The 25,666-nt window shown below is 38.2% G+C and overlaps 1 protein-coding gene across 1 annotated transcript in view; it reads left to right on the forward strand.

Moving 5' to 3' along the window:
• The first annotated feature begins 1,727 nt into the window (after positions 1 to 1,727).
• wnt10a (wingless-type MMTV integration site family, member 10a) overlaps positions 1,728 to 25,666 on the forward strand; it is a 38,394-nt gene continuing 14,455 nt past the window's right edge. Inside the window, exons 1-3 of the mRNA XM_020920297.2 lie at positions 1,728 to 1,789; positions 4,232 to 4,497; positions 14,091 to 14,464. Coding sequence (XP_020775956.1) covers positions 1,728 to 1,789; positions 4,232 to 4,497; positions 14,091 to 14,464 — 702 coding nt within the window. The remainder of the gene's footprint in view (positions 1,790 to 4,231; positions 4,498 to 14,090; positions 14,465 to 25,666) is intronic.

Consider the following 25,666-nt stretch of genomic DNA (forward strand, 5'->3'; position numbering starts at 1 on the left):
TACGATATCGTATGAACCTCACGGTATGATATTTTCTGAGATATCATGGGAAAGCTCACGATATGGTGGGAAGGCTCACGATTAGGGATGTAACAATATCCAAATCTCTCGGTACGATATTTTCTCGATATACATCTCACGGTACAATATTTCTTGCGATATTTTGTGGAGGCAAACGAAACTGTGAATATGCTACTTTTTCCTCTTAAAATGCCTTGATAAGACTTAATCCAAAGAACTAAGACTTTAAAGTGCTTAGAACTGTTATTTCTTCTTGTAGTCTGCACTGAAGTGGAGCAAAGGATCATGGTCTACGTAGTTCCCTCTATCTTTTTTTTTAGCGTTGCTGCACCATTACTCTTAATTTAAGCAAAGAGACTTGTAAGTCGATATATTGTGATGGTCCACGATATTATTGTGAGAACTTTGAGGATACGATATCACGATATTTCGGTTATTGTGACATCCCTATGAAACAGTGAACCAGCCTTTAAACTTAAAAATTACTTACATACATTTGGGGATTTAGTAAAAAATCTGTGCAAAAATAGGGTAAAAAAAAAAAAAAGTATAAAATAAATACATTAAACTCAGCTGCATTAAGATTACCAGGCATTCGATTCAGAATGAAAGCCTTATCTATTGAAACCAAAAGAAGAAAAATGCTTTGAAATACTGGCTACCCACAAGTAAGAAGAAATGTGATTACAAACGTAACATATCCCTATTACCACAATACCACAATTTGCCTATAGTTTATGGTTCAAAAAGTACTGCATTACTGGTTAATGTCAGTCGTTATGTCTCTTATCTTTATTCATGCACTTCTGCATTCTTCCATCATCAAAACTTCATTGAAGTCACTGATGACGGATGCGGGACTACTGTTGAGCCCTCCTCTGCGCTCTGTCCCTGCGCGTTCACGTGTGGCTCTGTGCACGGAGCGGTGTCTCTTCTTACATTATCTTCACAGGGATCCGTGTCCCGCAGGAGCAGCCACTTGACCTCTTTTGTTTTTTTGTTTTTCTTTTAAATTCATAGACAACAAGTGTACAGTGCATCGAGGTTCGGGATAGAGACAAAAAGACAAGAGAAATATATAACCTAGCCTACACTGAAGTATGGTTAAAGTAGGGATACACTTTCAAGGTAGAAACTGGAAAAGATAATCCGAGTTTTTTTTTTTTTTTTTTTTTTCATGGCTGGAGGATTCAGTGGTTGGCACTTGACCTCCCCCGGTACTTCTCTGACTGAGTGACGCACAAAGTGGGCTGGCAAAGCGCTAAGTGCACTAGTTTAGAGTGCTATTGGTGCGCACCGTAACATCACAAGTGAATCCGACTTCATTCTGTTCAGTCTGTCCCTTCTTACCTCTCACTCACTCTCTTTCGGATGTAACTTCTACAAATCAGATATCCAGCGGAGATACTGTACAGATGCGTGACGTTTCCTTTGCAAACTTTGCGTAACTACTGTACGTGCACCCTCCAGTGAGTAAGTTGAGAGTCTTGATGAAACTTCTCCTGAATGAAAGCGCCTCTCGCCACATCTGGACACGGAGTACAGCCGGATCTGTCAAGTCCAGCGGCAACTTTTACACGGACTTCACCTGCTTTTAACCGAAGTTTGGTTTTACGCACAGCTTTGAAGAGGAATACCACACTCTTAATTTTTTCATACACTTTGCAAAAACGTTTCTTAGTATTTTGTATTTATCAGCGCACAAAATGGAACTCTCGTGGATCAGAATTACGTGGATTGTGGTGATCGTTTCTGTTTTGGATAAAAGGTAAGTGGCGCGCAATTGACCAAACGGTGCCAATAGCGTAGTAGTAGCAAGTTAACACGTGCATTCAAATGACAAAACTTACAGAAGAACTAACTTTATAAATAATATGATGAAAAGACGTAAATTCTGAGTTATGTTTTGCACTTTTATTTATTTCGAGCTGTATGCTATTAGTTGTGAAGCAAAAAAAAAAAAAAATCCTTTGCTATTAACGTAACTTGCAAAATGATTACAGACAGAAGTTTTGGTGTAATTACGTTGTAGTTGAAATAGTTCGCCACCTGCATACTGCAAGCGACTGTGAATTAGCATAAGGTCTTTCAAGTCAGATCACAGGGCAGGTAAAGCACTATAAAGTCTTGTAAAGTTGAAAGGCTGCTGCGCTATGCAAATCCATCCGCCGCAGCTGTGTGTGTTGTTATACAGTGCTGGCTGCACACCTGGATCGTTGCGCACATGTCAGGAGCGGACTAGAGTATGTGCAAAGAGGTGTGCGAGCTTGCCTGTGACTGTGCGTCCTACATGGCTATACACAGACACTCACACGCAACCTATGTTTTAGCAATGAAGTAGCAATCAGGATGACCGGAGTCCGTTTGGGTGAAAAAAGTCTAGAGAGTTAAAATCGGTTTGTCGAGAAAAGTCCACATAGAGTTAATATCCAATGCAATATTTGGTTTTCTTTTAAAAACAGAAAGAGCGTTGATGTGAATGTTGTGCGTAATTGAATTTCATGAAGCTGTTGATTTTTACAAGACAGGTAAGATTCTCTGGAACAACTGTAAAACTAATCGCGTTGAATTTGAGCCAGCATGTTCAAGAGTGGGCCAATGATACGATCAGCTTTTTAAGCGAGTGACGTTGCACAGTGCGCAGTCACGCCAAGTGACCGGAGTATTAACGATAACAAACATAAGCCACAGTCACGATCAAATTAGCTTTCTAGAGGGAATTTCATGTTTTGGAAGATCTAGTATTTTCTTTTTTATACATTTTAAACCCAAATACTGTTCTGTTTAATTAAATTGTATGGGCATTTTAAACACATTTACACATTAAAGTACGCATGTGCAGGTGCAAGTAAAACTTTTCTTGAGTTAATTTATTTTGTGCAATGTGAATAAAATAAGGGGAATTTTCTTTGCATTCAACTTGTAAAAACTGGACTGAATAGAGATAAAAGTTGTGGTCAGAATTTAGCTATATTATTGGAGTAGGACTACTATGCAGTTGAAAAGCAGACAGAAACCCGTACTCATAAATTGTCAAACTGTCAGACTGTTAAACTGTTATTCTTTTCATTTTTTCTTCAAATTACAATTGATGATTCATTTTGATACAACTTCAAAGTCAGCATGTTAATACTTATTCCATAATTCTTCAACTATGCAAGCAGTTTTCAGATTCAGATTCAGACAGCTTTATTAATCCCACTAGGGGCAATTAGTTTGAGCAGTAAAAAAAAACACAGAGTGACAAACCGAACATTCAAAACATTCTGAACATAGAGGAGCTCAGAGGTCAGTGAAGCATCCAATAAAAAGACATTACATCTAAGTGAAATTTAAGAGAATTTAAGGGGAGTAGTTGGCATAAAAGATTTCAAATACCTATCTGTTATTGAATAGGGGACAATATAGAGATGGCCTGAAGGCAGCAAAGAAAACTCGCTTACAAAAGGAAACCAATTGACTCTGCTGAACTCCTTTGATTTTAGAACAGATTTGAACAATATAATTAAGACTTCTCTGTTCTTCTGTTTGACGGAGAGGCTGTTAAACCAACAACTAAAAGAAAAACACAGGAAACCCTCAGTAAAAGACACAAAGACTTCAGCTTCCTCAAATGGTGCATGCTGGCCACGTTTGACAACAGATGCAGTATTCACATCAAATTTACGTCCAAAAAAATGCCCATATACTTCTAAAAAGCAACGATTTCAACATTTTTCATTGTGGCTAATGCTCTCTGCAGCTGTGCTTTTGTGTTGTCTAAAATCAAGGATGAGCTACGTGGTTTCAGCAGCATTCAAATCCAGAAAATTTATTGTGACACTAAGTAATAAAGTCAGTGTAATATAACAGTCCATAAAACTTGTAATAACTTGAAAGTGGACCAAAATGGGAAGATGTACCTGAATTAACATTGCTTTACCTCTGACATATCAGAGTTTGGTATGTTCATTGCACAAGTTTTGATTTAAATGACTCACTATATACAACTTGTCAGGCAATTACAACGGCAGGCATTACATTACTGAGGTTTTTCCAATCAGGGTTTTGTTCATTACTGTGGGAATCTTCTTTGGTGACACCCAAGGAGCATCATAATAAGAGACATTACCAGTGCTGCTGTTTCAACATGTGTCAAGACAAAGAATGAAAATTGATTTATGACATTGTTTATCTCGTAAATAACTAAACCTGTACGTCCTGTTTGCAGGGTAGACTCCAATGAAATCTTGGGCCTGAAAATACCCAACGGAGAGCCCATTTTGAACGCCAATACGGTATGTCTGACGTTACCCGGTTTGACGCGGCGCCAACTAGAGGTGTGTATGAGAAATCCAGACGTGACCGCTTCGGCGATTCAAGGGATCCAAATAGCCATCCACGAGTGTCAGCATCAGTTCAGAGGGCATCGCTGGAACTGCTCCAGTCTGGAAACAAGGAACAAAATACCATATGATAGCATAGTCTTCAAAAGAGGTGAGTGGAGTTTGGTCATAATGAATTTAGTGTAATGTCTTAGTACCATAACACTTATATTGCACTTGTCAAAATTCCCAAAGACAGTTTACATAAGGAAAGAAACACAGACAAACTGAAGATAAAGTTACTGACAGGCGGTTTTGAAGAGATGGGTTAGACTAGAGTATTTTAGACAACAAGTTAAAATTGTGTCCCAAATGTTTACAAGTGGCAGGATGAAAGAGCATTTGGTAAAGACTGAATTTGACAAGTGTGAAATTGTAATGGTTAAAGCAGCTCCAAAACGGTTACTCTTTGTGGGTGTTTCCATCTTGTGCTTGCCAATATCTGATCAGACCTAGCTGAGTCCTGGTTTAGATCTGGTTTAGTCGTGGGTGAGACCTAGCCAGACTGGCACCACCTCGTGCCTCCACTCAGTTTCATTTCTCTACAGCGACTAGGTCAGGAATCAGAATACACTAGATGTTTCACAAAAAACCCGGGAGTGTGAGCTCGGGCACCAGCTAATCAGCAATCAACGATTTCCAAGATCGAGGATTTAAATCCGGAATAAAGAGAATGTTTAGTGAATTTTATCAAGAGTAAGTACGTTATTGCCCTTCTTCCCTTTTAATTTGGGAAAAGCTTTACATACATCACGACCAAATAGCAGCGATTGGTTAAATGAAAAAAAGTACCCACCTACCATCGAGCGAACGAATTCTAACGCTGCGAGGTCAGACGGTTTCTGCGAAGTGAAACCAGCTGATGAATCAGGCTAGGTGAGACCTGCTTTAGTTGTGAACCTGGTTTAGTTTTGGGTTAGACCTGGTTTAGTTCTAGTGGGATATTTTTGTTTGTTTTTTTCAGTCTGCAGAGATCAGTATTCAACAAAATTGGCCAAAGAAATGAACTGTGTTAGACTGATAACAAGTGATACATGTTGATTGGCCTAAATACCAAAGGAGGAGGAGATAGCTATAAACGTTTCAGTCCAATTGAATTTATTTTTGTATAGCCCAAAATCACAAAAGTAGTCACCTGACAGGGTTTAGCAAAATTGTTGAGTAACTAATAGAAAAGTCATTGGTTATTAACAGACAAACAGATTCAAATTGAAAAAACAAACCGATAACTCACCCAGAGCATTCCCAGGCCTCAGGCAGTTCTTCTGAAAAAAGACAAAGATTTTGTCTTTTTTGAGAAGGATGTTTTAAAAAATGTGGATATTTGGCATTGTAGTAAAAGCTTACGCAGTTGTTGTTTTTACCACAAATCAATCATTCACTGCCAGTTTAATTAAGCAAAAGTATTATAGTATTAAGCTTTAAAGATTATAGAAGTAATTAAAATTTGGAGCAAGGCCATTAATGTGGGTGGAGGCTGTCAGTTTTTATTGCTTTTAACGTTGAGAGAATAACTGTGCGGCCAATTTTAACTCATTATAGGGTATATTACACAATCTCTGGATCTCAATAGAGCTATGAACATGGCTATGAACATTATTATTTGGATTAGAATGGCTATGAACACTGTTACTTGGATTAGAATGGCTATGAACACTGTTACTTGTTTGAATACCTGCATTTGAATTGCATTGGTTGAAGAATTCATTAATAATAACCCATAAAAAAGTTTAAGTAATGTTGCATTGTCTTGTTATTTTCAATGTTCTGTGCAATATTTTGAAGGAGAAGGTGGGCAGATATATTGGCAAATGGTCAAGATTGCAAGGTGCAATTCTAAATCAAAGTTTAAAGATAGTTGTCATAACTTAATTTATTGAAGCAGTGAGTATTATGTGGAGGAATTCGTTTTGTTTGCTTTTTGATCAAACAAAAGCAAATGCCCCATTGACATAAATTTCACAATTGCTGTGTTTGTGTATTCAGCTGTAACTAGTTCTGCTCCACTAAGTCATACTCAAGGAATTAAACCATAGATTTTGATCACTTTTGTTTTTCAAGAAGAGGTGATATTTTGCCTTGTATTAGTTCATTCTAGTTCATATTAAGTTATTACAGCTAAGCAGTACAAATCAGTCATAACAAAGTATGTATTTTAGAATCGCGTGCTCACTCCAGTTCACAAGTTTAGCCTTTAAATAGTTTAGCCTTAAAATAGTGAAACTATAGTCTTTAAAAGATGAAACTGCTTAAAAGAAAGAGTCTTATGGGGATTAGCCACCGCAAAGAAACGCAGCCCACACAAGTACTATACGTAAAACACAACTCAATAAATCGTAAAGAGATATAACTTTTCAAAACTTCTATTATTTTGCCTCAGGAATGGGCCTGTCCATATGGTTAGCCTATCTGTAGTGACTAACATTGGGATCTACTTTCTCAAAACCTTACAATATAATCCTCAATGGAGCGGACAAAAGAGCAGGTAGCTTCAAAAGCAGTTAGTCACCTCAAGATTACCAAAGCTTGAGAATATCAGTTTTCTGTGTTGCTTTGTGATGCTGCGAGTCAAACCACAAAAGGATGAAAGCGGATCTGTGGAGCTGGGAAGCCCTCAGACAGACTCATCCACGGCTAGTGACTGGAAAAAGGCATCAATTTCTTAGTAGCCACGAGCACTGGACAACTGTATACAGACAGTGTGGTTAGACGTTTTGGATGTCCGAGAAGGTTAGCTTAGTTTCAGATTAGTGGCAAAAGTAAGTGCAAACAGTGATGGTGAAATGTGTTTTGAGACTTAAAAGTGCTCTGTGTATAGCGTTTCTGGTCTATAGGGATGGGTCCTCACCTGCTTGTCCCCATGGAAATATTTTGGTGTGTTGGTCATGTTTCACAGTTTAGGGATGCACCGATTCAGGTTTTTCTGTTCTGATATTGATGCCGATACTTTGGCTTTAAATATCTGCTAATAGTCAATGTCAACCAGTAATAGAGCAGAAACAAAATAAAGCAAAACTATAATTTACTTAATTTAAATGCACAAAGTATATGTATAAAATATATTCAAATGTGTTATGTAACTGTTATTTATCATTTTAAGTAACTACATAACAACTTCAAAAAATATTACTAGTGTGAACATTGTCAAGTAAATTGTCTTATTACATAAACTTACAGACCAAAGTAGGATATTGACTGAACTGATATTGACTGAACCAGTACCAGTATCACATTGGTGTATCCCAACACAGTATGGCTTTAAGTTTCTCTATCTACATAGAAACAGATGTAACCACCAGGCCAAGTCACACGTCAGATCTGTGGAGAGGGGACTCTATAATTGTATAAATGCAAGTATATGTTTAGTGTCTGTGGTCTATGTTTGGCCAATGTTTTCTAAGTCCAGAGGAGCGGTCAAACACTTTTTAAAAGCCGATGAACTTTCACTTGGATGACAAATGTGGACAGTATTCAGTGCAGTTTTTTCCCCCGAGAATTGAAATTATGTCTTAAAGTTGTGCATGTTTGCTATTACATTTGTTATTTTTCACTACAATTGACACATTATTACTCAAACCTCATGAAAGCAAGTAAGTGTTGCTCCCTGGCTGGTTGTCTATGCTTGTCTTGTTCCTCTTCCAGCTAATTGAGTGTCTTCTCCTTGAGACAATGGCGATGTCTATGGTGTGGAAATCCCCATCGTAACTTCTCCCGTATAAATGTATAATCTTTTTACGACCTTATAATTTATGCTCTGCTTGATCTGAAAACATTTAGCCTGAATATAATGCCACATTGATTGACCTTTGCTACTGTACATGCCGCTACACTTTCCATGATCTTGACTCATTCAAAAGCTGTTTGCCATCATCTTATGGAAGACAGTTGCTTTTTCGTCTGGTGTCCCTGGTTCGCCTCGGGTGCAGAAACTCTGCGGCATCTGACATAAACAAGCTCTTTAAAAGCGAGTGATTCATCTGATACACGCCGATAGCATTTGTTTCACTGTTGCTAAAGATTGATCCAAGTGGAAGATCTTACAGACTTAGTTGCGTAGTTGCATGCGGATACTGCTCCACTGCCAGCTGAGTTTGCATAAGGTAGTTTAGAGATTAAAAGTTAGGCCCATTGTTAATCCTGAGTAAATGTCACAGAATAATAAACCAAATTTTGTTACATAAATTACTGTAATATTCAGGTTTGCATGCCCCGAACTGTTATATCAGAAGAGGCAACTTGAAGGAAAGAGCCAGGGGAAAATGAAGTTAAATTTTTTGCCTTTTTGGACTTTTTTATTTATATATAAACAATGTCAGTTGTAAGGGCTAGCACATCATATCATTTATATTTTAGTTCCAAAAAAACTACCACTAAAGGGGAAAAATGTCACCATTGTTAAAGTGGGTCAAAATTAAATAATTAAAACAACCTACTGACTTCCAAAGCTTTCCCAAAATGACAAAGTTGCATTTTACTTTACTGTACTCAAATACTGACCTAAATTTTGAGTTTAATGGCTTTAACCTTTTCTGAACACATTTACTATATGTAATTTATTAGCCTACCCATAAACCTAGTCTTAATTGACATCCATCCATCCTGATTGACAAGAGAAGAAGATGCTCCCTCAGTGCTTCCATTGGTCTGCTCCTTCCTCTCCGAATGCTTTTACTCCCATTGCCAGAGCCAGTGCTTGTGAATTCGCTCACAGCACTTTCCCAACTCTCAAAAGCATAAACCTGTTTAGTGGGTTTCTGAAACACAAAGTGACAGTTTCCTTTCAATCTTTAATTCATTTTGCCACTTCCTCTGCCATCAGTTCATCCGGGCGTGGCACAAGCGGTGAATTATTTCTTACATTGATCTGTTCTCGGTCTTCAGGGGCTCTCTGTGTGTCGCGGAGCCATGACTCAGAGCCAAAGACAGGAGCTAAAACTGTCCCATGTACTGGTGCGGGGGGTCAAGGTAGAGCAAGAAAACAGGGCACTGACTTCTAAAGCACTGCTACTACTTCAGATACATAAAGTAAAAGTACTTTCAGTAATAACTGCAGAAGTAGACAGTGCACTTGAGAAAGATCATCAAGAACCACAAACTAATACCTCAACTAATACCTCAATACCTTTCCTTCTAATTCTAAAATAGCAACTCAGCCCCAACTTTTACTATTACTGCTACCTTTGCTAGCACTAGTAATAATAGTAATAATGCATTAGTCTTATACAGCACTTTCCCAGACAGTTCAGTGCATTATTCATCTACTCTACAATCAGCGGTGGTAAGCTGCTGTTGTAGCCACAGCTGTCCTGAGGCAGACTGATAGAAGCTGCCAATTTGTGCCATCAGCCCCTCTGACCAGTGTGGGTGAAGTGTCTTGCATAAGGACACCTATTTTCCCAGCGGTTTCCCATCTATGTCCTAACCAGGCAAGGATTTGCTTAGCTTCTGAGACCTAACAAGATCAGGCTTTGACATGAAAGTTGAGCCACATTAGTCTATTTTTATTGTGGGTTGACAGTGGGTTGATCCCTTTACCATGTAATGTGCATATTGAGATTATATCCTTGGGCAAGACACTTCACCCACCAGCTTTGTGTAGATTTGTGTGACTGTAATTGGTGGTTGTCTGAGAGTCTGATGGTGCAGATTGGCAGCCGTGTTTCCATCACTTAGCCACAGGGCAGCTGTGTTATTGTTAGTTGTGACTTTTGATGACTTTGTTAGTAGATTCATTTCATTAAGTGGATGCAGAAATTCTCTTGATAACAAATGTAACTATCAAATTTAGTTTTGAATTGGAAATCAGTTGCAAAGCAGTTTATGGTGGATGAAACAAAACAGCACCTGTTTGTTTCAATGGGGCTTTTGATGTTTTGCCTAATACACCAATTTGTAATTTAACTATTTAACTATTATCTCTCATTTATTCAATTGGTATTTATTGTAAAACTAAATACATGGGAAAAACACGCATTCTGTCTATGAGAGGGATCTTTTCTCCATAAATATGAGCTGCAACTTGTCCTAGCATCAGCTGCTTGTCTCCATGAAAGATATATTTAATGCCATAAAGTGAAACAATCTAGGTGCAACAATAACATCTCCATGGAGACAAACATAGTGTACCTTTAACTCATATACACATTTAATTAAATAACCTTCATAATAAGATATGGCTACTTTGATTAAAGTATTTAAAAGTTTGGCTATAGTTTACACATTGAATATCAAAACAAATGACTCCATGCAGTATGCAAAGTGAAAGTCCCTTTATCATTTCATACACTACCAAAACAGCAGACCATTCATTTACTTCCAATTGAAAATAAGGAAGCAACATCAAACACGCTAACAAGGCCAGGCCTGGTTAATAGTTTTTTATTTGACTCCAAAACGCAGTCTGAATCATTTCCCCCTCGAGCAGCGTGCTATAAAGTCCTGAGTGGTTTCTTTTCATGTTTTCTTTACAAGTTTCCATTATAATCTCTAGTGCAGTAGCAGTAGCAGCCGTGATGGGGGCTGATGTAAAAGTACCACAGTAATGCACAGACAGTGAGCTCAGAGGCGACAATAAACAACAAACAGGCCACACTTCATCAACACACATTCCACATTCAGACAGACATCACTTTACCAGAGGAATTTATTCTTCTGTCATAACAAGTCAATAAAATACTAATATATAGGTCTAACATGGTGATAAAAATGTACTGAAGTAGTTTAAAGTTCAGGGAAATTCAAAAGATAAATGTCGAAGTGAAAATACGTGTGTAAAGTATAATTTAGAGTTCTGTTATGTCTAGTTTATTGCTTATTGTTTAACTACTATTAAGAGATTCTACAATAACATTCTACAATACAGCTATCACCACTATACTTTTCCTACAATAAAACTATATCACTACTTAGGTCAGGAGCATTGGCGCCACAGTGAAGCGTTTGGGGACCCATCTTCAAATCTTGATTCAGGCTTGGTCAGGACTAGCCTGATTCATCAGCCGGTTTCACTGCGTAGAAACAGTTTGACATTGCAGTGTTAGAATTTGTTCGCTTGATGGTAAGTGGGTACATTTTTTCATTTAATCAGTCGCTGCTATTTGGTAGTCATTAAGCTTTTCCCAAATCTCGTAGGAAGAAGGGCAGTAACATCTTTCCCCTTGATAAAATTCACCAACATTCTCTTTGTTCCGGTTTTAAATCCTCGATCTCGGGAATCGTTGTCAACACTGAATATATCACTCTGCACTGGTGCCCGAACTTGCACTTCCGGGGTTTTTGCAAACCATCTATTGTATTTTGATTCCTGACCTAGTTGCTGGAGAGAAATTAAATTGAGCAGAGGCACTAGGTGGCGCCAGCCTGGCTAGGTCTGGACTGCCTTAGGTGAAAGATTTTACAGGTTTACTACCACTTCTACTTTTAGCGAGCAAAGATCATCCAGATAATTTGCACCTTTCCCGTTTGAGTAGAAACACCGTCTCTCCTCATACTAAGATCTTAAATTAGATGCTCAAGTGAACATAAAATGCTGGAAAGTAGTTTCATTTTCAATATTTTATGCATCCCTCAATTAGACATGGATGTACCTTTTCGTAATACAGTACATTGGCAGAGTACTCTCTCTATCTAGACTGTAGTTAGTGGTGTATAGTTGTACTCATTACACATGTCATATAAGTTTAAATGACTCTTAATGAGGAGGATGTGTGCAGAGACATTACACTTACACCCATCTAACCACCTCCCCACAGTGTGTTTAAGGCACATTTAAGTCATTACAGGGCTAAGACAGCATGAAATGAAACCAGGTTACAGAAGTAAAAGTTGACTTGCTTAGGTGCGGTCTTCATTCAACTAAACGGAGCATATTTTGATCATTTTAGGTTGCTTTATGAAGAATCTGTCCTTAGGCGGGATTACCTCAGGATTGTTGTTAGCTTGTAACTGGGATGACATTGCCTGTGTTTAAATTTGATTATTATCTGGTTTCTGGATTTTTAAGAATGCAAATGACATGCAAATGGAAAACAGCTAAATGATACGATGTGAGTGTACAGAGGGACCATGATCAGAAAGAAATCAGAATTTGTTTGATGAAGTTGAGGTTTTAATAATCAAGAGTGCAAAATCATAAAATTGAGGATTATTATGAAACATTGAGTATAATTGTAATCGTGCAGTGTCGGTAAAAACTCAAATCGAACTTCTCAGAGGTCACATTGAAATAGGCCGTTGAAGTAGGGACATTTGTGCTCTACATTTGACCCATCTTTCAATACACTGGCTGGAACAACCTGTCAGGAGCAGCGGGTGATAGATATCAAAATTTAATCCAAACTAAAATATCCTTTAACCATACTAGTGTATATTGGGCAGATGTGTGACAGCTACCTTAGTTGTGATAGAAATTGCTGTTCACGAACCCCTTGGAGACATGTGTTGGAACATTTAATGAGTTTAGTCTCAGATGTTTCCTCTGGTTTTATGGACTTGGCGTGACTATATTAAAGTGTGAAGAATTTTGTATAATACCGTGGAGTCAAAAAAAACAAAAAACAAAAAAACATTGTTGTTTTTGCCTCATTGTCACTGTCTCTTATGAAACAGCATATTTTTTCTATGCACATTTCCAACAAAACTATTATGCTGCATACACAACTTTAGTTTGTAAAGCTTTATTTACAACTGTTTTTAAACATGTCTCCAGCTGCTTTATTACAGCTGTTTTATATGAGGTTTATAGTCTTGTTTACTGCTATTGGCATATCAGTGAAGAGGCCAAAGGGGATGTTAATATTTATGTGTTTAAAGAACAACATGACACTTGGTGGGCACTAAAAGATTATATTAGTTATTAGTGAGTATTAGTTTAATTTATGTATTGCCTCCAAGAACTCCATGTTACTGCTTTGGAATGTTCCACAGTGTGGCATTATATTTACAGTATCAACCTTGCTACCTTACCTATTCAATTGCAGGTCTTTTAAGTCCAAACAAATCCACTGAAAAACATGCATTCTTTGTGTGTGCGGGTCTGTGGGATATGATGCTGGTGTCACCTGCTTGTCTCCATGGAGATAGATAAGTTTAATACCATAATGTGGAAAAAGCAAAAGAATAGACAGTATGTGGTAGACACTTATCAAATTATTTACATGCCGCAGTGCAGCTTTAATACAAAAATGGGACTGAAGTAAACTTAAACTATTGTGAACAAATATTTTCACTTTTATTTATTATGCTGATAGATGAGACATTGAACAGCTGCATAAACCCAGTCAGTACAGCGATATTAACCATAAACCAGGTCAACAAATCTGCAAACTGACAGTTAAACAGGAAATTCCACCATAATATTCTGATCTATACCGGTGTTTATGGTCATGTTTAGGTGTTTTCAACAGAAAGGTGTGACAAACTGACAAACTGTTGATTGGAATTTTGTGTGAGAGACTTGTGTAAGAGCATAGATCATCTCACCTGTTGTAGTTCCAACCAAGCCATGTCAGATTGTGTTCAAACAAAGCTCTGATTAAGTCTAACTTGAGTAACAGAGCTTCTAACAGAATAGTGCTTTCACTTAGTTTCACACCCCCAGGGACTGTTAATGACATCAGCTATAAAATATTAATAAGAAAGCACAGCTGTATTGTAAATGACTCTATAAATAAAAACTGATTATTGATTATTATTTCTTCCTCCCAGGTTTCAAGGAGAGTGCTTTTGCTTACGCCATCGCCGCAGCAGGGGTGGTCCATGCCGTGGCCAATGCGTGCTCTATGGGGAAACTCAAGGCGTGCGGTTGTGACGCTAAACGGCGCGGAGATGAAGAAGCTTTTCGACTTAAACTCCACAGGTTGCAGATAGAGGCCATCCACAGAGGGAAGGGGATGGTGCACGGGGTGATGGAGCACTTCCCAGCAGAACTGCCCAGCGCCCAGGACTCGTGGGAATGGGGCGGATGCAGTCCCGATGTGGAATTCGGAGAGAAGTTTTCAAGGGACTTCCTGGATTCGCGAGAGACGTACAAAGATATCCACGCAAGAATGAGGCTGCATAATAACAGAGTGGGAAGACAGGTAGGTCAATTGAATAAGTTGTATTGGTGAACAAATTTGTGCACAAGTTTAAACGTGCACGATGATGTTTTGTGCTTTGCCACAAATGTCTCGCAGTATGGCATTAAAGCTTTTTATCACCATGATTCAAGTAGGAGACCAGCTCTATCCAACCTAAAATTAAAATCATTAAGTTAAGAAATGCATTAAACATGTTATATGTAACTTTTCTGGAGCACTGTGTGCCAAACTCCCTTTCAGAGAAGTTACTTAGTGCTCTTTTAATATTAAGAGACCTTTTTGAATACTGTAAGTAATTTTGCTAAAGTTGGATTCCTGTGAAGACAAAGTACTTACAGCCAAATTTGTATGTCTTAATTACCTATAGTCTACCAATTACAGCGGCCTGAGTGTTGACCGCTGCACTAATACAGCTCATTATCCAGGCTGAACTCACCGTTTGCCCAAAGCAGTTAGAATAGGCCAAGTGTCCCCTCAGGGTATTAATACTTTGCAGTGACATCACACTAGGCGTGTTCTACGTGTATGTATATGGCAGAATGGTCATTATGTACTATGGTGACACAATGCACACATTAGCAAACACTGTCAAAATAAATAAATAAATAAAATTCTAAATACATTTAAACAAAACAATCTGAGCGTTCATGTTCCTGTTTAGGTGTTTGAGAGAACACGAGAACACTTGGGGGTAAAAACGACAAAATATTTTATCGGAAGTGCCTTTCGTTTAGACGGTGACAGCGTTTTGGGGGCTTAAAAGTGCAAAAGTCTGAAACCACCTTCCAAAGTGGAAAAGTTGAATACGCTCTGCCGTAGCGTTTCCGTCTACACTGCCCAAGATGGACAACTCTGGTCTGATCTGCTCACGTCACGTACATGTTTACGTCACATTCATCATGCATGCCTAACCGAATTCCACACACTTTTGCATCACCGTATGCACGCAGATTTCTTCCCGAAAACACTTGTCTAAACGCGGAATAAAAAGTGAAGACGTGACGCCACTTTTTTGTCTTCTGTTCAGACCATCATCATATAAATGTAGCCTGAGAGGGACTTGTTCAACAGTAAAAATCAGCCCCCCTGCTGTAATTCCAACCAAGTCAGTCCTTTATGGCCAGATTGTGGTAAAATAAAGCTCAGATTAAAGTCTATCAAAGCCTAAAACAGCCTACAGTTAGCATCACACCCTCAGGAAATGTTGATGAAATCTGCTGCAAAGAAAAAATAGTGTAAATAATGAAGTTGCTATGGTAAATGTAAAGTATTAATTGATGGAATCAAATATAATCTTTTTAATCAGAGCTCGGTGACTGTATAATCTTTTTAATACAGAGCTCAGTGACTGTATAATCTTTTTAATACAGAGTTCGGTAACTTTTCCTTACTATCTTGTCTCACCTCCCTAATTGGAGCTTCCCAGACAAGAGCACTATGAAATACTAACTAGTGTAGTTTACTGCTATGTGATTCATTATGATTGCTCAATTTTTCCTGGTATAATTTACCCTTGTGTTTCCAAAAAATCATTGTTGTTTAGTTAACTGGTGCAAGGGCCTGTCAAGACACATTTTGAAGCACAATATATTGTTACAGAGAAATATTGAAATTTAATACTAATCATAGACTGAGTAGACATAGACATAGAGTGTGATGTCCTCTACTCTCAACAGTAGTTTTATGCATTATATCATGTACTTTTATACTGTATACTGTACCTTTCTCATAGTATTTAACAATAACATGATTTATATGAGATTAAAAGTTAGCTTACTTTAGTGGAAGCTGACTTAGACTGGTTAAGAGGGTATGTGGCTCCTCATATGTGATATGTCTCCAATCTGTAAACAGTTATATATAATACCATGTTAAATGAATTGTTGTTGTATACACAGTGGTATTCAAACAGGGTGCCTCTGGCTTAACAGCTGGTATGCAGTGGACTATTTGACTGGCATATCTTTGTTTCATTGTGTGTTTAGTCATATTTAAAGGCTTTTGACCAGTGGGGCCTCACCACACTCACCTGATGTCTTTCTAAGCAGGGAAACATTGGGAATTCCCCTAATAACAAGCCTTTTATCTATAGGTTTTCTTCTGTCATAGCCCCAGGGAGAGCTCTAACTCATATACTGTTACTCAGACTCTACTGGTATGTTACAAGTGCTGGTTTGACTTGTTTTATTGCTATATTGTCACAGCAGTTTTGATACTAGTACTTATACATATACGGGTGCATCAATGACATGAAATACCCATCATTTCAATTTGGGAATTAGAAACATGTCAGTAATCATGTACCAGTTATTTGATTGAATGACTTTTCCGTTAATTGCTTTAGATACATTTTGGGGAGTTTTCCTTGCGTGGGATACAGAATACACACTCCAACAAAATGTGGCTGTTTACGAGGAAAAGAGACAGGAAAAAATATCAGCGAGGACTGAAAAACATAGCATATTTCTGCTAAATCAATGAGCAAAACGAAACTCTGTTAGTCTGAGATGAGATAAATGTAATTTTATTTGTAAATGGTAGGTGATCTTGATTGACATGATCTTGTTTCACGTGCGTCACAAAAAAAAATAATAACCTGATTGTACAATCACATTTGGTCAGACTTGAGACGCGACGGTGGGCGTCAGGACCACACTGATATACATCTGTATAAAAAATAAATTGAGAAAACATTCTGGATTTGCCAGGCAAGGTTTTGATTACATTTTACAATTATCATTATCGTTGTTTATTAAAGTCAGAGAAGACACAGAATTGTCTAAATAATCCTGAAATATGTGTATTCCCGTAGCAGGGATAATAAACAGTTTTTGTTTGTTTAGTTAGTAATTAGAAAATTTGTTTAGCTGGTAATTTGTTTATAATACCCATTCCTGCAGTCATGTGTTTACCATTTTGTTACTCAACAGCACTTTTAGGCAAACCATGTGTTGATAGAGTTTTGGATATTTTGGGAAGATGCCACCTGCTGCCATGTCGGTTCTAGTTGCTAATGTAAACAACTGTAAGCTCCAAAAAACACACAAAGGCTGCTCAAATGAGTTCAGTTAGTTTTTTAGTTAAATTAACAACTGTCTCATGGAAAACCCCATAGATATACCCTGTATGACGTCAGCTGCCCCTGTATCTATGCAATATCTGCGGTGACTGTCCTTCGTGACCTTAATTGGCAAAAACATAAGGTATTTCCTCCTAATTACCTTTAGGAGTCTGCCTCCTCCTGGGGCAGTGAGGAGGCCATTGTAAAAGACAATGCTAATCTTCGGTGATGTCTCTTGAAGCCTGTCTAACTCTCTTATTGTTCCCCATTTCCTCTGAAGTCATTTGGGCTTGTATCTCTTCATCGGTTTACTTCTGGTGGGCCTGATTATTTAGACATAACACAAACGAGGAGCGCGTCAGACATCTTTATTAGCACATGGCTTCGACTGTAGCTCTGAACAGAAGTGCTATGGTAGACTCGGAGACTTAAGTGGGTGAGTTTGGATGAGGTCATAGGAAATAAACAAGTCTGTGTCGTTGTTTTGTGTCATGTTGCTTGTGTTTGATATTCTGTTAGTAGTATAGTACTTCAGAAGAAATACCCACTATACCCACTATACAGTTTTGAGCACAATATAAAAATACACAACACTAATGGTGCTTTTCATGACACTCCAGTTAAAACCACAGTATACAACATTTTACACAATAACAAAGGGTGACTAAATGTTTTTGTTTTTTTAATTACAGATGTTTTTTTTTGTGAATGGGCTTGCATCTCCACAAACCTGACTTCATATTTTACTTAGTTCCATGGAAATCCTGCTCTATAATATTCCACAATATGCCATACAATATATCTATATCTGTAGAGACGTTCCAAAGGATCGTTTTAATTTTGTATTGGACTCATGCAAGTGACTTACCACCTTCAGAATGTTCTTGTTGATCCTATGCTGGCATATAAACTCATTGCAATACCATTTGGCATCTTGAAATGTAATCTTGTATGATGGAATGCAATCTCCAGCATCAGTAGATACACAAATGGATAAAACAGCAATATCACTGCTGTAACAAATACTCAATGATACGACAAACACATGAATTGATATATAATGTTTCAAAATGTGTCATGGTGTAATCATTGAATGAGGTCAGTAAGCTTAAATACATTCCTGGTCATGTTTCAATATGAACTTGTATATCTCTTTTAATAACTTCACCTATTAATGTATATCAATTACATGTATCTTATCTTATATACCTTTTATAGCTCAATGTTGTAACTTTCTTTATGTTGTCATTTGGAGACAGGAGACCTAAATTTTCTCTTCCCATTCATCCACTGTTCTAAAGTCTGTGTTTGTTCAACCTCGAGCTTTAAGTGTGGCATCTTTCATCGTCTGATTTCCTGCACGTTCCTGGTCTGACCTGCGGTGGCAAAAATAGTAAATAGTGTACAATAACAAAGCCTCCCCAGCTGCAGGATATGCTGTCGACAGATCATTTGTAGAAGCCAATTAAAGTAGTGTATGGATGCCGCTAATACTACTACTACTAAAACTACTACTACTACTATTACTACTACTGCTGCTGCTGCTACTACTACTGTACAATAACAAACCCTCTCCAGCTGCAGGATACACTCTCAAGCAGATTTGTAGAAGCCAATTAAAGTGGTGTATGGATGCTACTGCTACTACAACTACTACTACAACAACTACTACTACTACAACAACTACTACTACTTCTACAACTACTACTGCTGCTGCCGCTGCTACTACTGTACAATAACAAACCCTCCCCAGTGGCAGGATACGCTGTTGACAGATCATTTGTAGCAGCCAATTAAAGTGGTGTATGGATGCTGCTACTACTACTATTACTACCACTACTACTACTACTACTACTACTACTGCTACTACTGCTGCTGCTACTGCTACTACTGTATAATAACAAACCCTCCCCAGCTGCAGGATATGCTGTCGACAGATCATTTGTAGCAGCCAATTAAAGTGGTGTATGGATGCTACTATTAATACACAATACATAATTACTACTATTATTACTACTGCTACTACTACAGTAATAACAACAACTACTGCTACTGTACAATGACAAACCTCTCAACAGCTGCAGGATGCTGTCAACAAATCTGCTACTGCTTCTACTACTACTACTACTACTACTACTACTGCTCTTGCTGCTGCTCCTGTACTGTTGTTGTTGTTATTTTACCATTGTTTCTTCTGCTACTACTGTTGCTAGGTCACAAGCCAACCAAAATAGCTTCCAAAAAAAACAAAAAAAAAACAAATTATTTCTATATAAATATTATGTCTTTCAATCTAGATATGTGTGTGCTATTGAAAGCTCACTTTATAGGGATACAATTCAAAACATAAAATAATTCCATAAAAAAACGTGTGTGGAAAGTATGCAGACAGGAGACAGGAGAGCTATACATATTTTCTTATATTCAGTTATGGGTTACTTCTTCTGTTGTAAATAATTGGTACCCGAACAACCTAACTAATGATTAAGAAAGCTAAAGGCCATTCAGAATTATAGAGCATGACGAAAACATGACTTTATGCGGCTCATTTGAAATCACATTTGGATTTACTAAAACTATTTAAGATGACTCACATTGTCTGAGAGGTAATTTAGGGTGCAGTCTTTCCATAGAAATAGACAAATGTCAGTAATGTATCTTGGTGGCCTTTAAATGTTAAGAAAATGCTGCTTGAATAAATATAGCTGCTGTAAACCAGAGTTTTCATGAAGAGGTGAAATCCATTGACTCAGAGAGAAAGGGAAAGAGTGTGAGTCAGTGTGTATAAACTCAAACATGGTATAGACTATAAAGAGCAAAGAATCTGTCAGCCGCCCACACTAAACGGAACACAAATAGAAGAGACTCAACAGGTGGAGGCATTAACTCAGTCGGGCCGCTGATCCGGAGGCTGGTGGTTCGAATCCCGCTCTCGACATCATTGGGAGAGTATTTAGATCCACAAAATAACAGGTTGACCGTGTGATTCTAGCTCCCACAGATGAACGCTGTTGTTGTGTGTCCTTGGGCAAGACACTTAACCCACCTTACCCCCAATGTTTACATACACTGGTGTATGAATGTGTGTGTGAGTGGGTGACTGGTTCCTTGATGTAAAGCTTTGAGTGGTTTGAAGGTGGAAAAGCGTTGTATGAAAATTTATAAAAAAATGTGACCATTTACCATTTACCACTATAACTACTTCTACCATTACCACTACTACATGACCGCTACTGCTTATACTACAACTATTGCCATTACTACTACTAATAATAATAATAATGCATCAGTTTTCTATAGTACTTTTTTTGACATTCAAAGATGCTTTACAGAGCATTATTCATTCACTTCATACCCAGTGATGATAAACTACTACTGTAGCCACAGCTGCTCTGGGGGAGACTGACAGAAGCGAGGCTGCCAATCTGCACCATCAGTCCCTCCGACCACCACCATCACTCACACACCACTTTCATACTAGGCAATATGGGTGAAGTGTCTTGCCTAAGGACACAACAACAGTTTTTACTACTGGCACCCCCCCATGGCACCTGATATTCCCAGCGGTCTCCCATCCAAGTACTAACCAGGCCCGGCCTTGCTTAGCTTGACAGGATCAGGCTTTGACAAACTGGTATGGCCACTACTACCATACTACTATTCCCACTATACTGTTACTACTGTTTGTTTTATGTGGAATCTAAGTTTGCATGAAATGAAAGTAACAAGCAACTGAAATTAGCTGTGGTGTTTTGTTTCAATTAAGAGCCAACCACATAATCATGCTATACACAAAGAAAGTATTTTGTGCCATACATTATGCCTGAGGGTACTATGTATGCAACAGGTTAATGAGGTACTACTTCTATCACTGTTTCCAATTTAAACGCAGTATACACAGTTGTGCACCCACACCAAAGCAGCCACTGGTGTCAAATACAAAACATGACATGTGTAGCTATGCTGTAATGCTGTTATCCTTCTCGTTCTCTAGTCTGTGTTGCTCCACCCTACAGGTCTGTCTCAATAACAAATTTTGAAGTGCAGTGTTTTGCCACAGAAAAATATCACGATACACGATAATATTGAAACTACTTTATATACCATGATATAATGATCCTAGAGCCTGATAATCCCAACAAACCCTTCTAAATGTACAAAACATTGAATAAAAAATGAAAAACAAAACAACACTTTAGTAGTAGTCATTAAAGTTCTAGTCATAGAAACTACTTTTTGATCCTCTACAGCTTAAATTGTAAAGTACCACAAAAAATTACATAATTTTCTGTTAGAGCAAAAAACAATAAACACAATAAATACTGACCCTCAAAACATATAGTTGCAGCTATAATGTATGGAACGATAAGTCAATATAGTAATTATTGTGTCCCCTCGCTCTTACCCACAGTCACACTAACCTTTAACCCAGGGGTGTCAAACTCAAATTCACAGAGGGTCAAAATTAAAAACTGGGACTAAGTCGTGGGCCAAACTAAATATTTATTGAAAAATTTCAACAACATCTGCATGTTTTCTCTTCTTTTGAGATATGTAATGTTAAACCTTTTCTTATTAAAATAAACGTTTAATAATAGTTTTGCTTAAAAATTTAATCCAAGACAAGCATAATATAAAATAATAACAACATTTTAAATAAATAATGTCTCTATAGCCTATGTGTAGCCAACGGGCCATATTTGATATGATCTCATGGGCCTGCTCTAACCCCTGTCCATCACCCTCTAAGCTCCTCTCCCACTACTCCTTCTCACCCAAGGGGGGTGGGACCCCTTGGGTGAGACACACACACACACCACCCATCAGCCTCTTTCCTCCTGTCTCATCATCCTCATTTTTGTCTAAAAATGGCTCTCAGTTTTAATTTCCTGAACATAAATGGCTGTGATTCTAAGGCAAACAATAGTCCAATTTCTTCCACCAGAGTCTGATCTCTGCTCCAAACACATGCTTTTACCGATGGAGAATGGACTCCATTATAAAGACCTAAGCACATAAATCAGAATTAGGAAGGAAATTTGTGCACTAGAAAAACATCAAGCATTAAAAGATGAAAAATAACATTACAAGAAATTCTACAAAACACAATTATTCAATCTTGATCTTAATTGCTAGCCCTTCCAGTCCAGTCTTTCTATCTCCACTCCGACACTTTCTTACACCCTGTTTTACTACCCTTTTAGCCCCTGCCCCAAAACCCCTCTCTCACCCCCTATTCCACCCCTCTCCCCCTCGGTCTTTCGCCCCTGTCCCCCTTCACAGCGCCCTCTGAGGTGCTCTTAAATCGGGGTGAAGAATGCAGAAGTTTTGGGAGAGGGGCGTGCATGTCTCCTCACGCCCACCTCAGGGTTCTCACGGCGGCGGGCTTGTTTTGAGGCCTAATTAGTGGCTGCTGGCAGTTTGAAAACAGATGTTTAAAATCCTGCTAAAGATTTTTGACTTCAAACGGCAGGGCGGGAAGTCGAGAGAGATTCGCCCTTCCTTCCCTCCCTCTGTCCCTCTGCTCCAGCTCCAGTCCTGCAGAGCTGTTTACAGGAATGATCCACTGATGGGACAGCGTAAATAAATGGGGCAAGAAAATAAGATGTCAGTTGTAATAAAGTATATTTAAAGATGCACTATGTAACTTTTATCGTGGGGGGTCTGCTAGCAGTTGTCTCCATGAAGATTTTATTGCTTTGCCAGGAATTTCCCCCATCTATTCAGTTACAGGTGTTTACAATATTGACAAAAATACCCTGAAAATCATACATTGCCACTGTGGGCTTGCATATTCAGAGATCTGAACTGTAACTAGGCCTGTTTGTGTCACCTTCTAGTCTCCACCGAGATAGAAACATTCAATTCTATACTGTGGAGCATTTCTGGCAAAGCAACCCTGTTTCTATGGAGACAAGCAAGTCCCTCCTGTAGAAAGTTTACATAATAGAGCACTGCAGCTCAAGTTTCTCAAGTTTCTTAACACTAGTTCATGACTCTATCTTTTCCCATTCACACGGTTTTGTAGTCACAGCAGCCCTGGGGCAGACAGACATGAATGTGACTATAATCTGCCTCTATTGCTTAGTTATTTGCATGTATATTTTTCACATTTGTGTTGGCAAACAGTTGAGCGTCTCGCCCAAGGACACTTTGAAGTGGCTTTGAAAAACGATAGTAGAACTTGAACTTCTAACTATTGTGCCAATGGACAAAGATGTGTCTGATACTTGAATGATGCATCCCTTTTATGCTGTCTTTAAATTACTGTAAAATTATTAATTGTATGCTTTATATCAGGGGTCTCAAACCTTTTTCCTCCAGTGAGCTACCTTTACGAAACAAAAATGCCAGAGAGCTACCAATTTCAGCAGCCGCAAAGAAACTGAGTAAATACAAGAGACACGGCGAGCCTTAGATGGTGACAAGTTAGATGCCTATAAAACATAAACCACTGCCCATTTATCGATGCACCAAGTTCTGCATAAAATTATATTTTTACAATGGTAATTAATAAAATTTTACTTATTATCCACAATACATAGAATTCAGGAATCCCTTGGTGAGCTACTTCTAAGGGGGTGGAGAGCTTCTGGGAGCTCCCTAGCTACAGTTTGGAGACCCCTGATTTATATACAAAAAACATATTGGTGTAATGTTGCTTGCCCTTGTTTCATTAGACAGTATATTGACATTATATTTTGGATTAAATTTTGATTAGAGATCTACTGCAAAATAATTATCCTTTAAATCACCGTTAAGCTGCACCACACGCCCTCATGTCTCAAAGTCTCTCATTATTTTTAGCTCCTGAGATGTTTGTTTTCACTTTTCCAAGCCAAAGCATACAGTAGTTTGTATTAAATTGGAGTTGACACCGTGTTTAGCTGCTTATGACATGTTGGTTTTGACAGTAAATCTTTCTTCAAATTTTTTTCAAAAAAAAATTTGGGAGCCTCTAAAGAAATAGTTGGTTTCCAGTTGGGAGAGCTGTGTTGGGTCCTGCCTGTTGATTAGGCAGGTGGTGACAGTGCATTGGGCTGCCGTGTGTTACTGGCAAGTGTCTCGCTGTAGTAATTATACTGCATTTTACTAGAACCGCCTCGAGTAACGATCATACTTGTCAGGAAGGAAACCGTAACTTATCCACTTTTCACCTATTTCTCCTGCAAAAACATGTCTCTTTAAATCATTTTTACAAGCTCCTTTGCAATGATATGTTTTGCTGGTGCACCAAAAAATGACTAAAAATAAAAGTTGAATTGTTGCATCGAGAGCATTGTGCAATAGATGTAACACTGAGTTTGAAATGAAATTATTCACACTTGGAATTTGCCTGGAGGGCTTTTTATCTAACGTGTTGTTTGCTTGCTGATGATGGAATGACCTTAAAAATATTCACGTTGTTTTCAGTCAGTAGATTAATTATATTTGTGGCACATTTAATTTCGAAGGTGCACGATGTACAGTAACTTTATGGGTCATCTGCTTTGCTGCGTTTTCCTAGAATGTTACCTAATATGACATTAAACATCCATCCATCTATGGTAAATGGTACGGTACTACATTAGAGGTAAGCGCTCTACAGCAAGGAACCACTCACCCATTCACAAGCACCTTCACACCAGTGTACACAGACACTGAGAGCAGGGTGGGTGAAGTGTCCTGCCTAAGGACACAATGACAGCGTTCATCTGTGGGATTCATCTCGCATCGCTAACCTGTGGGTCGGTGGATCTGACCTCTCTACCAAAGATGTTTTATGTTGAGAGCGGGATTTGAACCACCAACCTTTGAATCAGTGGATAAACTCTCTCCCAACTGGACTACTGTTGCCCCATCTACATTGCATTTATTTCAACATGTTATTTTTATTGCTCAAAAAGAAATCAAAATCACTAAAAAATTTAAATTATGCTTTTACTGTTAGTGGCTTGCCTCTCCATTGATCTGATCTCACCTGTTCACTCTAACTGCTTGTCTCCATAGAAATTGATAAGTTGTGTCTTACTGTGGATCCATTCAAAGCCGTTATGTCTGCATGCAGATGGCAGACCCTTCACTCAAAAAGTTACACAGTAAACAACACAGTTTAAAGACATCTTGTGCATGTTTGGTTTGAAATAAGAGTATTATATTAA

The sequence above is a fragment of the Boleophthalmus pectinirostris genome, unplaced genomic scaffold (assembly GCF_026225935.1).
Source record: "Boleophthalmus pectinirostris isolate CB_2022bp ecotype Guang Dong unplaced genomic scaffold, ASM2622593v1 HiC_scaffold_1, whole genome shotgun sequence".
In the NCBI taxonomy this organism is placed as follows: domain Eukaryota; kingdom Metazoa; phylum Chordata; class Actinopteri; order Gobiiformes; family Gobiidae; genus Boleophthalmus; species Boleophthalmus pectinirostris.